The sequence below is a fragment of the Cervus elaphus genome, chromosome 26 (genome assembly GCF_910594005.1).
Source record: "Cervus elaphus chromosome 26, mCerEla1.1, whole genome shotgun sequence".
Lineage (NCBI taxonomy): Eukaryota > Metazoa > Chordata > Mammalia > Artiodactyla > Cervidae > Cervus > Cervus elaphus.
The window spans coordinates 13686499-13701511 of record NC_057840.1 but is presented as its reverse complement, the minus strand read 5'-3'; the positions used below and the strand labels follow the sequence as shown (position 1 = coordinate 13701511).

Sequence of the window (15013 nt, the reverse complement as noted above, 5' to 3'; positions counted from 1 at the left end):
TACATGATCCAGCATTGTCTGTTTAATGTATTTTTCTTATTTCTCACTAATACTTAGCTCAGTCTACTTTACTCTTAATAGGGAACTACTACTTGAATGTCCCACAGGTAATAATCAGTATGTAGAAAATGTAGTTCCTTATTTTACACTTGACTTTCCACTTCCTGTACTTTTGGTATAAATGTGGTCTTTCTTATTATTCCCCAGGGCCATAGCTTTATATTATTTGCCTTCTTATTTTTTTACTTCCTGAAGTAAGTTATTTTTAATTCACTCTGTTTTTGTTCTCTGATCACCTTTATTACTTGAGGTTTAAAGAAAACTTGAGGTTTAAAGAGATAGCTCTGTAATCTCTGAACCCCATTTATTACCTAGTTGATAGACAAGGCAGGGCTTCCCTGGTGGTTCAGATGGTAAAGAATCTGCCTGCTATGCAGGAATCTCAGTTTCAATCATTGGGTCAGGAAGATGCCCTGGAGAAGGAAATGGCAGCCTACTCCAGCATTCTTGTTTGGAGAATACCATGAACAGAGGAGCCTGGTGGGCTACAATCTATGGGATCACGGAGTCAGACATGACTGAATGACTAACACTTTCACTTTCTAGATAAGGCATTTGATACATTTTGCTACTGATAAGATACACTCCTTTTCTCAGTGAAAAGCCACACTGTCTACCTCTAGGTTGTTCAGAGAAATCTTCCTTCACCTTTGAATCTAAAGAGATCACTGTGGTCTTCTGTCTCATCCCCTGTTTCAATTCTCAGTGTAGAACTTCTCACTATCAGATGATGCTTATTTATTTATATCTTACATCTTCACAACATGGATGTAAACGCATGAGAGCAGAGATATTATCTGTCTTATTCAGTGATGAATGTTTGTGTGTGTGTCGTCATGTCTGACTCTGTGACCCCATGGACTATTAACCTGCCAGGCTCCTCTGTCCATGGGATTTTCCAGGCAAGAATACTGGAGGGGGTTGCCATTTCCTTCTCCAGGCGATCTTCTCAACCCAGGGCTCAAACCCATGTCTCCTGTGCATCTCCTGCATTGCAGGCAGATTCTTTACCACTGGACCACCGAGGAAGCCCGGATGAATGTTCAGAGGCTGGAATTGTTTCAGGAACATGCCAGGAACAACAGTTAATTATTTATTAAAGGAAGGAAACACATTCCTTCTTCATGGATATAAGATTCCATTCATTCATGTATCTCCTCATGACTGCTTTTTCTAGAAAGAATTTTATCTGACTGCCAATTTATTGGTATTTTTATATCTCCAACTTTACTCCTTTTTTTATATTTGTAATTAGACTTCTCTTGATTTGATGTTCTTTATTTGAACACATACTAGCTATGGTTTAAAAATCTAGATTTGTAAAGAGTTCTCTGAATTTAATTATCATTTATGTAAGTATTACACTTACTGAGGCCTTATATACCAAGTTTTGTCCTAAGGACTTTATGTATTTTTAGCAGATGTATCTTTCCTTCAACCTGGAACCTAGGTATCTTTATCATTTCTTTTTTTACTGATAAGAAAACTGAGGAAAGCTGTGGTTAAATAACTTCCTCAAGTTTACCCAGCTAGTGAGCAGCAGAGCTGGGACTGAAACCCAGATCCATATTTTTATAACAATAACACTCTTAAGGGATGCAGAGGCAGTCCATGTCCTCTGCCACCTCATGATTACTGGCAGAAGCTGATGCAGGTTCTCTTTTTTAGGTGAAAGCATGATCAATCTAGGTCTGAAGCATTCTCACAGACTAACCTAAAGCAATTAACTCACAATCAAAGGTCACCGATCATTCATGAAAGTAATTCACTGTGAAGTATAGCAAAAAAAAAAAGCAGATCTTAATAATTCCCAAAGGACTGCAGGGATTGGGTTGTTGGGTACAGAATACGAAAGAACTAAGAGCTGTGTACAAAATATTTAAAGAAACAAATGCAAATCACAAAGATTAGTAAGATGCTATCAAGAGTAACTAAACAAAGAACCATTTGCAAAAGATCAAATGGAACTTTTCCACAGTTTCGAAATTTAGAAATAACTCTTTGGCTAGATTACTTTGACAGCAGCTTTGACAGAAGTGAGGGGATCACTTATCAGCCAAAGTTTAATCTGAAGGAGTTATCCATAGCAAAATATAAAGACCAGCCAAGATACTTCAGAAGGAGAGGACTACACATGGAAACATGCCCGTGATATATTATAACGTATTATAGAGCTATAGTAGCCTAAAACCATGTTATATCAGAACAGAGCATTTCTTTTTGGGAAATAATGGAAAATCTGGAAACTGAATTCCTGCATTAAGTGGTTTTGTAGATCATTGGATCAATTGAAAAGTTGTCCACAGAAACTGGATGTTTATGTAAGGTGGAGAGGTCTGAAATACCTTCCTACTGTATACTATACTCAGAAAGCAATTCCATATAGATCCAGGGTAAAATATTAAGTGCACAGTTTTAAAACTTTTAGAGGAAAAAAGAAGAGATTGTTTTTATTCAAATAAGTGATTAAATATTTGACTTCATTAAAATTAAGAACTGCTGTTGATCAAGCTATTCTATATATAAGCTGAAAGAAACAGCACCCAATGGAAGGTATTTGCAGCACATATAACTAGCAAGGAATTAGTATATACACATAAAATATTACTGTAAATCAATAAGAAAAAGATAAAAACCAAATGGAAAAAAAATGGGTCAAAGTTGCACACTAAGCATTTCAGAAAAGAAATAGGTATAAATACTTCAAATAAGTATCTCAAAGATGATTTTAGTATTCAAAGGCATAATAGATATCATTTTCTAGCCCTAAATTGGTGAAAAGTACAAAAGTCTGATAATACAAAGTGTTAAGATGTAATTTCAACAGGGTTATAAACACTGCTGTGAGTATGTTAAATTGGTAACAATTTGGCATTATCTTATAAAGTTGAATATTTGCAATCATGTAGTAGTTACAGTCAAAATCTGCTGGATGCAATCTATAGGGCCACAGTTTGCCAGCCTCTGGAGTAGATCAAGGAATATTTTGAGTATTTGAGGAGTGGCTGAAGCTTTTAATTGATTCTGGTGTAAGATACCCTAAAGTAATTGTCAGCAGATGAGATAAAAAAGGTTGATTAGAGCTTTGTTTTGAAAGGCCTTATATGTCATACCAAGAACTTCTGCCACTCCTCTTAAATAGAAAACAGTTAAAGGACTCATTTAATCACCTTTGCATTTTCAAAAACTCATTCTGGTGGCAATGTAGAGGATAAATCTGAGGAGGCCTACGTGAGAAGCAGAAAGGCTTAGTGAAAAAGCAAGGTGACTGGGTCTTGATCTGAGTTAGGGAGAAGATGCGATCAAGAATTAATGACAGATTTCAGAGGTAACATAGTAGACAGACTCAATTGTGTTTAAGAAGTAAGAGACCACCTAAATCTGTATTTTACTGAATTGATTAAATTGAGATGGGAATTTAATGAAAAATCCATAGGCAAAATTAAATTTGCCCTTCATTAAATACTATGAAGTAAAAAATAATAGAACTAAAAATATTTTTACATGGTTTTTGACCCTTAAGTACATTTCTGAAATGTATTACTTATTTCTTTTGCTTTTACAAAAAGTATTTATATTATTTCTTCAGGATTTTATGTAACATTTTGAACTATGGGTTTAAAAACAAATTTAGAGACTCTAAGACTACAAAGAGATGCCTTAAGCAGTGTGAAATTAATTTAAAATATTTGTAATATTAATCTATACTTCTATATCATAGTTGTTTAAAGCCTCCATAGACTTCTTCACTGTTATTTTCCACATCAGAAATTTTGAGATAATGTCCATATCTTTATTAAACAAAAACAAAACTATATTCTTGTTTTCATTTAAAAAAAAAAGGTGTGACATATAGCTATTTTCACTTTTCACCGATATAAAACTCTGATAGACCCTGTTTTTTAATCAATAATCTAAGACTAGACAAGTTTCATAAAATCATATGACATGATGAAGCAAGTGACTTCAAAGGATCACTGAGTTAAATAATGCATACTTCAAGATGCCCTTAAGGCTTAGCCGTCCACTGTGGCAGACTATTTAATTAATAACATGTACTTTACAAAACTCATCATTATATATTTATACAATAGTCTGCTAAGATTTTTTTAAAACTGTTTTTCAGTAATATCAGTTCCCCTATTCGTAACTTTTAATTTTTATATGATAGCCCCAAAGGGCTAATATCTAAGCTGTCTCCATCCAAAGCAGCAGAATGTATTAATACTTCTACTTTCCACTATACGTGCTTCAGTTTATAAAAAAACACTTTCCCCATCATTATGATTTGTGTGTGTGAATGCTCAGTCACCTCCAACTCTGTGACACCATGGACACCAGTCTTCTCTGGCCATAGAATTTTCCAAGCAAGAATACTGGAGTGGGTTGCCATTTCCTGTTTCAGGAGATCTTCCTAACCCGGGGATCAAACCTGCATCTCTTGTGTCTCCTGCACTGGCAAGTGAATTCTTTACCACTAGCACACCTGGGAAGCCCCATTATGTCACTTACTATTCCTAAAAACTATATAAGAAGTTCATCTTATGCCAATACTCAAAAACCACCCCCACAAAAAAAAAAAAAACAACATATATGCCTGGTCATATATATCCTTGTGTTTTTTTTAAGACAGCTGATTTTCTTTGTATCATTATAATCAACCATAGGCAAGTTTAGTTTTATTCTTTTATTTATTCAACCAATATTTTGTACTATTACACCTTTCCAGGTCCTATTAGAAATATGGTGGTAAGCAGAATAACACATGGTCCCTGCTTTCACGGACTTAACCACAGTGGGAAGCCTTGGAGAGCTCTAGCTAGAGGAGTGACGTGACACAGTGGCGGTCTTAGACTTTGTGCTGCGGTGTGGGTTTTCATGTGGATTAGGCAGAAAATGCAGCCGGGGGGTAAAACACGTGGCTTCCATGTAATCTGGTTAAAGGATGATGTTGACCAGAGTTAAGTAGCAGCAGTGGGGATGGAGAAAGTAGAGACAGGAGATACTTTTTAAAAAAATTAATTGATTTACTTTAATTGGAGGCTAATTACTTTACAGTATTGTAGTGGTTTTTGCCAGACATTGACATGAATCAGCCATGGGTGTACATGTGTCCCCCATCCTGAACCCCCATCCCATCCCTCAGGGTCATCCCAGTGCACCGGCCCTGAGCGCCTGGGACAGGAGATACTTAAGTAGTAGTACTTTGCAGTTAATTGTATCAGGGGAAGAAAAGTCAAGTGTTCATGTATTCCAGTTTACCCAGGACAATTCCAGTGTTTGCCTTTTGTTCTGTCATAATTATTGAGTATTCCCCTTCACTTTCAAATGCATTCCAGTTTGGATGATAAATTTTATGTTAACCCTAGATGTAAGGAGAGAGAGGAACATTCAAGAATGATGCTCAGCTTTCTGTTTGAACACTGTTTAGAAAGTTGTGTCATTTTCTGAAAGGGTAGATACACTAGGGGAGGAACCGAGTTCAGATTGGGATACGGTGTGTTGAAAGTGACTTTCCTACATTGAATGCAGACGTATAAAAGAATCCAATGACTACATGAGTCAGGAGCTCAGATTGGAGTCCTTGGTTAGAGATATGTGAATGTGGTATATAACTCTCTCTCAAAATATGTTATTGCATATACCCTTCTTGCAGTGATATGAGGTGATAAAATGCCTGCTTGATAAGATGAAGCAAGATAAATGACATAAACATTGTGTCTTATCATTAGGCTACTATTGACCTTCCAGTGATGTGTCAGAAGGAGGATCATCTGCTTAGAATGATCCTGAATCATGCAGCCATGATGAAGCTGATGGTTGGGTGTCAGGAGCTGATGATGTGATGGTTAGGGTTTCTGAGTGGGATGGATTGGGATGGTGCAAAATTTCATCATGCTACTCAGTATGTTGCCAATCATTTCTTTCTGGAGTTTTCCATTTAATATTTTTAGCTGACAGTGTGCTACAGGTAACTGAAACAGTAGAAAGTGAAACTGAACTGGAAGGAGGGGGCTACTGTATATTGATCTGAGAGTGATCAGCATGGATAGCAATTGAAGTGATAGAAGTAGATGAAGTCACCAAGTCAAAAGTATGGAAACCTGAGTCAGGACGTTCAGGTTGTCACTGAGGAACTCAAAGCAGCATCTATTTTCTAAAGGAAATGAGGGAGGGACTCACAATGGAGATCTGGAAAGAAAAAGCCTGCTTCATGGGAAAATTGGGAGATGATCAAATAGTGGAAGCCCCAGGAAGGAGTGTTTGAAGAAAACAGCGTAGACAGCAATGTCAGATGCTCTCAGGAGGTTGCGTGAAATAAGTACACATAGAACTCAGTAACTAGTCAGTCGTTAGAGACGTTGGTGATGGTGGATCGGTGCCACTGCGGGACATCAGCCCGGTTATAAGTAATAAGCAATAATTGGGAAGTAAGTATGAACAATTTTCCAGATTATAACTGAAGAGGAGAGAAAGCATTAGTGAAATACCTGGAGCATTTGCAGTATGATGGTGTCTCTAAAGACACTATGAGATCACCTAATATATGGTGCTTAGAGGCTTCTATTTCTAAAATCCATCATGAAGATGGATTGTATTTGTATGATTGCAGCTATTGTGTAATTTTCTTTTTAATTAAATGTGTGTATTTTTTAGGTATTTATATGTTTTTTACCTAAGTAAAGTTACTTCAACTATTTTTGCCCCCAAAAATGCATCTCATAAATTTGTTCCATAAACATAAAATACTGCCTTAGTTATTTTCCTGCTGTCCAAAGAATTATGCTGCTCTTGGCTTCAGAACACTGGGGACTCTTGGAATATTCTTTGGCAGATAAAAAAAGGTAAAGATTTATGGCAAAGGAAAGCATTTCTGAAAAAGGTGCTCCACATTGCCTTTGTGTATGTGCATAAATTATAAACAGGGCTCAGGGGTGCAGTCACTGTAATAGCTTTTTGCTCTCTTTGAAGAAAATAGAAAATGCTCACTTAGGGGCTACTACTTGTGTTTCCATTAATGAATCTTCTAAGCTTGAATGATTTTAAATAGAATATTTATGTTCCTTGGTTTAGTAGGGCAGAAACTTGGAGAAATGCATGTGATTAAGGTATATAATGTAATAAATTTATGCAGACATTTAATAAAAAATGCTGTTGGTAATAATAAGTCATAACTAAAGACTTTGAGGAGGATTCACAATCAATGGAAAACAACCACCAAATCGTATGTTCCTGAAGAATTTGATTAGCCTTCTCCACTCAAGATTTATACTGATTTGAAGCATTGACAAACAGCTCTTTTGCACAGGACTTGTAATCATGACAAACAAGCAGTCTTACCTGACTCAGATGAAGAAGCTTTGTTTTATTTTTTTTTTTAACTACTTGGTAAATATTAATTGAAGTCCAGTGTTTTATAAGGACATATATCCTATGACCTTAAAGTAGTAACACTGTTTTACATAATAAATTATAAATGTTTCACTACTTTGCAGACTGAATACACCTGCAGAGTTTCACTATCTTTGGCCAGTTTACTTTTAGATTTGACTTTTCATTTCTGGAAATATGTTTAAATTAACTCAGGAGCAAATCAGTGTTATTAAATGAGACTTCTAAAACTTCTCCATCTTCTGTATTTGAAATTGTTTAGCCATCACCTGCATGTCCCTGTTGCTATATAATTACTAATCACAGTTAGTATTAAGGCTGGCTATTCATACTGTGTATACGGTGAGAGCTGTCTACTTTTGGATGATCCTAGTAGTTCTGAAGATTCTTATGAAACATAACATATGCTACTTAAAGCATAATATCCTTGTAAAGTTATCTCATAATAGCATTTGTTTAATTGAATTAAAATGCTGTATTAAAAATAGATTTACCTCATTAAACAAGAAATAATCTTCCAAAGCATTGCAAAAAGATTAATTCTGGGAGTTAGGGCAGAAAATCACAAAGGAATTATTCTTACCCTCTGAAAGGCATGTGTAACATAGAACCTTATTAGAGTAAGCTTTAAATCATGAATCATGATGATTTGTTGCATGCCCTAAAGTTTCTTCTAGAGATTTCTACATCAAACATTCTGTCTCCCTATCTCAAGAAGTAACTGTGTCAAGCCAATCCAATTTGACAAGTGCAAACAATAAATATATTCCTTTTAGTTTTATATCCAACTTTGAAATATACTCCCCCTGCTTTTATTGAATATATATGTATACATACATAAATATGTAAATATATTTAAGCATACATGCACAGTGACATATGTGTGCATTCCTAACATGGCTGTTGGGAAAGAAGAGATCTCCAATATATTTAATGCATGTTTTGATGAATTGAACCATAACATGTAGTTTGAAATGTGGTAAGCAATTCAATCTGAGTCAGACTTGCCTGTGGGTCTCCAGGAGGTGAGGGTCAACAGTTTGGCCTCAAACCAAACAACAGGGAGGGAACACAGCCCACCATCAACAGAAAATTGGATTAAAGATTAACTGAGCATGGCCCCACACATCAGAATAAGACCCAGTTTCCCCCACAGTCAGTTTCCCATCAGAAATCTTCCATAAGCCTCTTATCCTTATCCATCAGAGGACAGAATGAAAACCACAGTCAGAGAAAACTACCAAACTGATCACATGGACCACAGCCTTGTCTCACTCAATGAAACTATGAGCCGTGCCGTGTAGGGCCAACCCAGACTGATAGGTCATGGTGGGCAGTTCTGACAAAACGCGGTCCACTGGAGAAGGGAATGGCAAACCACTTCAGTGTTCTTGCCTTGGGAACCCAATGAACAGTATGAAAAGGCAAAAAGATAGGACACTGAAAGATGAACTCCCCAGGTCAGTAGGTCCCCAATATGCTACTGGAGAAGAGTGGAGAAACAACTCTAGAAAGAATGAAGAGAGAGAAACAAAACCAAACAACACCCAGTTGTGGATATGACTGGTGATGGAAGGAAAGCTGTAAAGAACAATATTGCATAGGAACCTGGAATGTTAGGTCCATGAATCAAGGCAAATTGGAAGTAGTCCAACAGGAGATGGCAAGAGTGAACATCGACATTTTAGGAATCAGTGAACTAAAATGGACTGGAATGGGTGAATTTAATTCAGATGACCATTATATCTACTACTGAGGGCAAGAATCCCTTAGAAGAAATGGAGTAGCCCTCATAGTCAACAAAAGAGTCTGAAATGCAGTACTTGGGTGCAGTCTCAAAAATGACAGAATGATCTCTGTTCATTTCCAAGGCAAACCATTCAGTATCACAGTAATGCGAGTATATGCCCCTACTGCTAATGTTGAAGAAGCTGAAGTTGAACGGTTCTGTGATGTCCTACAAGACCTTGTAGAATTAACACCAAAAAAGGTGTCCTTTTCATCATAGGGGACTGGAATGCAAAAGTAGAAAGTCAAGAGATACCTGGAGTAGCAGGCAAGTTTGGCCTTGGAGTACAAAATTAAGCAGAGCAAAGGCTAACAGAATTTTGCTAAGAGAATGCACTGGTCATAGCAAACACCCTCTTCCAACAACACAAGAGATGACTTTACACATGGACATCACCAGATGGTCAATACCGAAATCAGATTGATTATATTCTTTGCAGCTGAAGATGGAGAAGCTCTATAGAGTCAGCAAAAAACAAGACCTGGAGCTGACTGTGACTCAGATCCTGAATTCCTTATTGCAAAATTCAGACTTAAACTGAAGTAGGGAAAACCACTAGACCATTCAGGTATGACCTTAATGAAATCCCTTGACGATTATACAGTGGCAGTGACAGATAGATTCAAGGGATTAGATCTGATAGACAGAGTGCCTGAAGAACTATGGATGGAGGTTTGTGACATTGTACAGGAGACAGGGATCAAGACCATCCCCAAGAAAGAGAAATGCAACAAGGCAAAATGGTTGTCTGAGAAGGCCTTACAAATAGCTGAGAAAAGAAGATAAGTGAAAGGCAAAGGAGAAAAGGAAAGAAATACCCATCTGAATGCAGAGTTCCAAAGAATAGCAAGGAGAGATAAGAAAGCCTTCCTCAGTGATCAATGCAAAGAAATAGAGGAAGACAATAGAATGGGGGAAGACTAGAGATCTCTTCAAGAAAATTAGAAATACCAAGGGAACATTTCATGCAAAGATGGGCACAATAAAAGACAGAAATGGTATGGACCTAACAGAAGCAGAAGATATTAAGAAAAGGTGGCAAGAGTACACAGAACTGTACAGAAAAGATCTTCATGACCCAGATAATCATGGTGGTGTGATCACTCACCTAGAGCCAGACATCCTGGAATGCGAAGTTAAGTGGCCTTAGGAAGCATCACTATGAACAAAACTAGTGGAGGTGATAGAATTCCAGCTGAGCTATTTCAAATCCTGAAAGATGATGCTGTGAGAGTGTTGCACTTTGCACATATGCCAGCAAACTTGGAAAACTCAGGAGTGATCACAGGGCTGGAAAAGGTCCATTTTCATTCCAATCCCAAAGAAAGGCAATGCCAAGCAATGTTCAAACTACTGCACAATTGCACTCATCTCACACACTAGCAAAGTAATGCTCAAAATTCTCCAAGCCAGGCTTCACAATACGTGAACTGTGAACTTCCAGATGTTCAAGCTGGAGTTAGAAAAGGCAGGGGTACCAGACATCAAATTACCAACATTCATTGGATCATAGAAAAAGCAAGAGTTCCAGAAAAAGATCTACTTCTGTTTTATTGACTACACCAAAGCCTTCGACTGTGTGGATCACAACAAACTGTGGAAAATTCTTCAAAAGATGGGAATACCAGACCACCTGACCTGCCCCCTGAGAAATCTGTATGCAGGTCAAGAAGCAACAGTTAGAACCAGACATGGGACAAAGGACTGGTTCCAAATTGGGAAAGGAGTACGCCAAAGCTGTATGTTGTCACCCTGCTTATTTAACTTATATGCAGATAACGTCATCCCAAGTGCTGGGCTTGATGAAGCACAAGCTGGAATCCAGATTGCCAGGAGAAATATCAGTAACTTCAGATACGCAAATGACACCACCCTTATGGCAGACAGCAAAAAGGAACTGAAGAGCCTCTTGTTGAAAGTGAAAGAGGAAAGTGAAAAAGCTGGCTTAAAACTCAACGTTCAAAAAACTAAGATCATGGCATCCAGTCCCATAACTTCATGGATAATAGATGGGGAAAAAAAATGGAAACAGTGACAGACTTTATTTTCTTAGGCTCCAAAATCACTGCAGATGGTGACTGCAGCCATGAAATTAAAAGGCGCTTGCTCCTTGGGAAAAAAGCTATGGCCAATCTAGATGGCATATTAAAAAGCAGAGACATTACTTTGCCAACAAAGGTCCACTACTCAAAGCTATGGTTTTTCTAATAGTCATGTACAGATGTGAGAATTGGACTATAGAGAAAGCTGAGCGCCAAAGAATTGATGCTTTTAAACTGTGGTGTTGGAGAAGACTCTTGAGAGTCCCTTGGACTGCAAGGAGTTCAAACCAGTCAATCCTGGACAGAAATCAGTCCTGAATATTCATTGGAAGGACTGATGCTGAAGCTGAAACTCCATACTTTGGCCACCTGATAGAAAGTATTGACTCACTGGAAAGCCCCTGATGCTGTGAAAGACTGAAGGCAGGAGAAGGGGACGACAGAGGATGAGATGGTGGGATGGCATCACTGAATCAATGGGCATGAGTTTGAGTAGGCTCTGGGAGCTGGTGATGGACAGGGAAGCCTGGCGTGCTGCAGTCCATGGGGGTCTCAGAGTCGGAAGCGATTGAGTGAATGAACTGAACTGAACCTCTATTTGAAATTGGAAATTCCCTGAAGCCTGGATATATGGCAAGTGTCGTCAGAAAGCATAACACCCTTGCTTAATGAAGAAACAAACTGAAGGCTTGCTTTTCTTTCTTGAGAATTATAGTTATCTTATACTGGTCCGTGGGGAATTTTATCCTATCCTATGGAAATAATATGTTAAGACGGTTATAGTGAATTACTTTGGAGAATTAATTGTGTTCCCTGTAACGCTTGTCTTCAAACCATGTTTCCTACTGATATACCTTTAAATTGCCATTTTATGAAATGATACTGATACTGGATTTATTGGTTCTTTTTCATTTCCTCCTTGGATAAATTAAAAGTTAACAACCTGTGTCAGTCCCCTTTGGGAGGAGACTGTGCCTAGTTGAAACACTGGAGCAGAAATTTAAATGTGTGGGTTTGGGAGTGAAAGAAGAGGTTGGAAGTAGAAACCAAGAGAGAAAAGCTAAAGAAGAAAGGATTGAATATAGAAAAATGGATACTTTGTGAAAGGGAATTTAATTATCCACTAGAAAGGTCTGAGGATAGATTTAGGGATCCCCTTGTTTGTTCATTCAGCCAGCATCTCTTGACACTGTGATGGCTGCTTTTAAGCAGTTTCCTAAATGTGCGTAATTCTAAGAATCACCTGTTCTCTTGTCACATTGATTCTTAGCAAGAAGGGGCCATGAGCCTGGAAACATGCTGCTTTAGAAGATGTGTTAGATTTTGTCTCTGTTCTTGAGCAATTTACAATTTATTCCGTATCTCTAAGCCTCAGTTTTGTTTTTTTTTTTAATCTGTAAAATGTAGATAATAATGTTTTCCTTGCCAGTTTTCAAGGCAAATAAAAGAAAAATGTCTTCAGAGGCTTACTGGAGCTTGTAGATTTGTTCAAGATTTGTAATATTGACTGTTTTTGTTTGTGAGGAATGGTAGTTGCTTTGAGAAAGAAAGAAAGTGAGGAGATAGAAAGAATTTTTTAAAAAACTTTCATCTTCTCAATGTTCTGTTTTTCAAGTTTGTATTCTGGATTTTATTTGTTAAGAGGATGTGAAATATTCCTTGACAAATTTGTTGTCCATTGGTTATTCTTGTCTTCCTCCAAATCAGCGATTTATTTCAAATCTTTTAAATCATATCATAAACGCACACCTCCAGCACTTACACTATAACCCTCTGTATCCCAGATAAATGCCATTGACACTACCTTAAAGGGTCATGCATGGCACCTTGCATTTGAGCAGAGAAGTACTTGTTGAATGAAGTGATAAAAAAATGAATCTCTAAATCCAACCTCATCTCTCTCCACCATACTCTTGGCTAAAAATCCTGTGTCCTTACTCTTAAGGACACTTGAAGGAAAATAGTTCACCATTCCCTTTCTTTTTTTATGTTAACAACATCTCTCTTCAAAAAATACTTCCCTTAACCTTAAATATGTTGGAGTTTAGCATGCTACCATATTTATATTTTCGAGTTACTTTTATTCAAATAAAATAAATTGTCTTTCTGTAGTAATATTTAGCTGGGAATAATTTTCCTTTCTATGATAATTAGCTACTTTCAGTAATTTATTTTTTTGATTCATTTAGCAGCAGCAACAGAAGAACCAGAAGTGATTCCAGACCCAGCCAAGCAGACTGACAGAGTGGTGAAAATCGCAGGCATTAGTGCTGGGATTCTGGTGTTCATCCTCCTCCTCCTCGTAGTCATATTAATTGTGAAAAAGAGGTAAGGCCTGATTTTGTTCTGTCCCACTCACTCACCGTTTGTGTCACGGTTACCAGTTTTCAGACGCTTCTTTTGTTTCCCTGAGCTCTTTTTAAATGAGAATAAACAACAAGAATTGAATTTTAACAATATTGCCAGCTTCTAAGTATATTTCCCCTGCTTGGAAAATAAATTCTAATTGGTTATTTGCAGTTTAATTTTGGATATGAAATATGCTTTTGTCAATTTAACCTTGAAATTAATGTATGAATTTAAATTCCTCAAATGCTTGCGATATTCATATATCTTATATTTTGAAGTTTTTTTTATTACGCATGGCAAAATAAGAGTTTATTATGATATTTGGTGTCTGAATTATTTTGTACTTTTACTGTTTTTCTAAATGTTGACTACAAATAAGATATGAGAAATATGAACATTATTTTATGAAGTTGTACATTAATATTCACTGACTAAATACTTTAGCACTTTAATATGAAGAACCAAATTTTTAAATTGAGCATTAGTGTTTTATACTATAGCAACCAATATCGCCATCTTCTGGAATTATATGAAGATATTAAGACCTACAGGAATTTAAATTGAATTATATTTGATAGATTAAGGTATACTTCTACTAGAAAGCATTTCAAAGAATATAGTTTTTATAATTTGAACTTTTTCTTATTCTATAAAATATCATTATCTGTAAGGCATTGTTTTAGAAATTAATGGAACTCTCCAATCCTTCCAATCGTATCTTTTAAACAATATTACAATCTGGAAGGATTACTAAAAAATCTTTGCTGAGTATAGTTCTAAAATATTGGTGTATAGACTTATTTCTCATTCATTAATTATATTGAATATAATAAAAGATGTTGCTTACTTCATACTAAATCATATAATATACTAGTATGATTGTTATTTGTACTCAAAATAAATCATTAATAATATAGATGACTCATACTACATGTTTAATGATTCCATAAGAGTTTATTTTAATGTATTGCCTCTTTACAATTACCCCCTGGAGATATATATGTTGGAGAAGACACATCTGCATTAGAAACATTAGGTATGCATTATAGTGTTTTGTGTTAAATTAGCTACATACGTGCTTTCCCCAATAGCGCTTTCTCTTTTTGCTGTTGTCTACCTCTGTGGTTGGAAATTATATCATATTTGAGACAGGAAGGTTTAAACACTTTACTAATAAATTTGCCAATCAAGATCAATAAAATCATTGAATACAACTTTCAGATCTTATGTTTCTACTTAGTTTAAATTTATATTCAAGAGTTAAACTAAACTCTAGAGAGTTAACTTTGCTTTAGAGTTAAAAGTATTTCAGCTACTTCAGGCTGGATATGAAAACATGAAAATGGCCTCTGGTTATGTCTTAGTTAAAATTGGGTTAATA

General features: G+C 36.4%; 1 protein-coding gene across 5 annotated transcripts in view; it reads left to right on the top strand.

Annotated features, from left to right (window-relative positions):
• The window catches only part of PTPRK (protein tyrosine phosphatase receptor type K), a 602016-nt gene that overhangs the window by 543979 nt on the left and 43024 nt on the right, over positions 1–15013 (top strand). For 3 of the 5 annotated variants that reach the window (XM_043888551.1, XM_043888549.1, XM_043888553.1), the window contains exon 14: positions 13473–13611. In XM_043888551.1, the coding sequence (XP_043744486.1) occupies positions 13473–13611 (139 nt within the window). The remainder of the gene's footprint in view (positions 1–13472; positions 13612–15013) is intronic. The other 2 variants (XM_043888552.1, XM_043888550.1) reach the window with 1 other exon arrangement.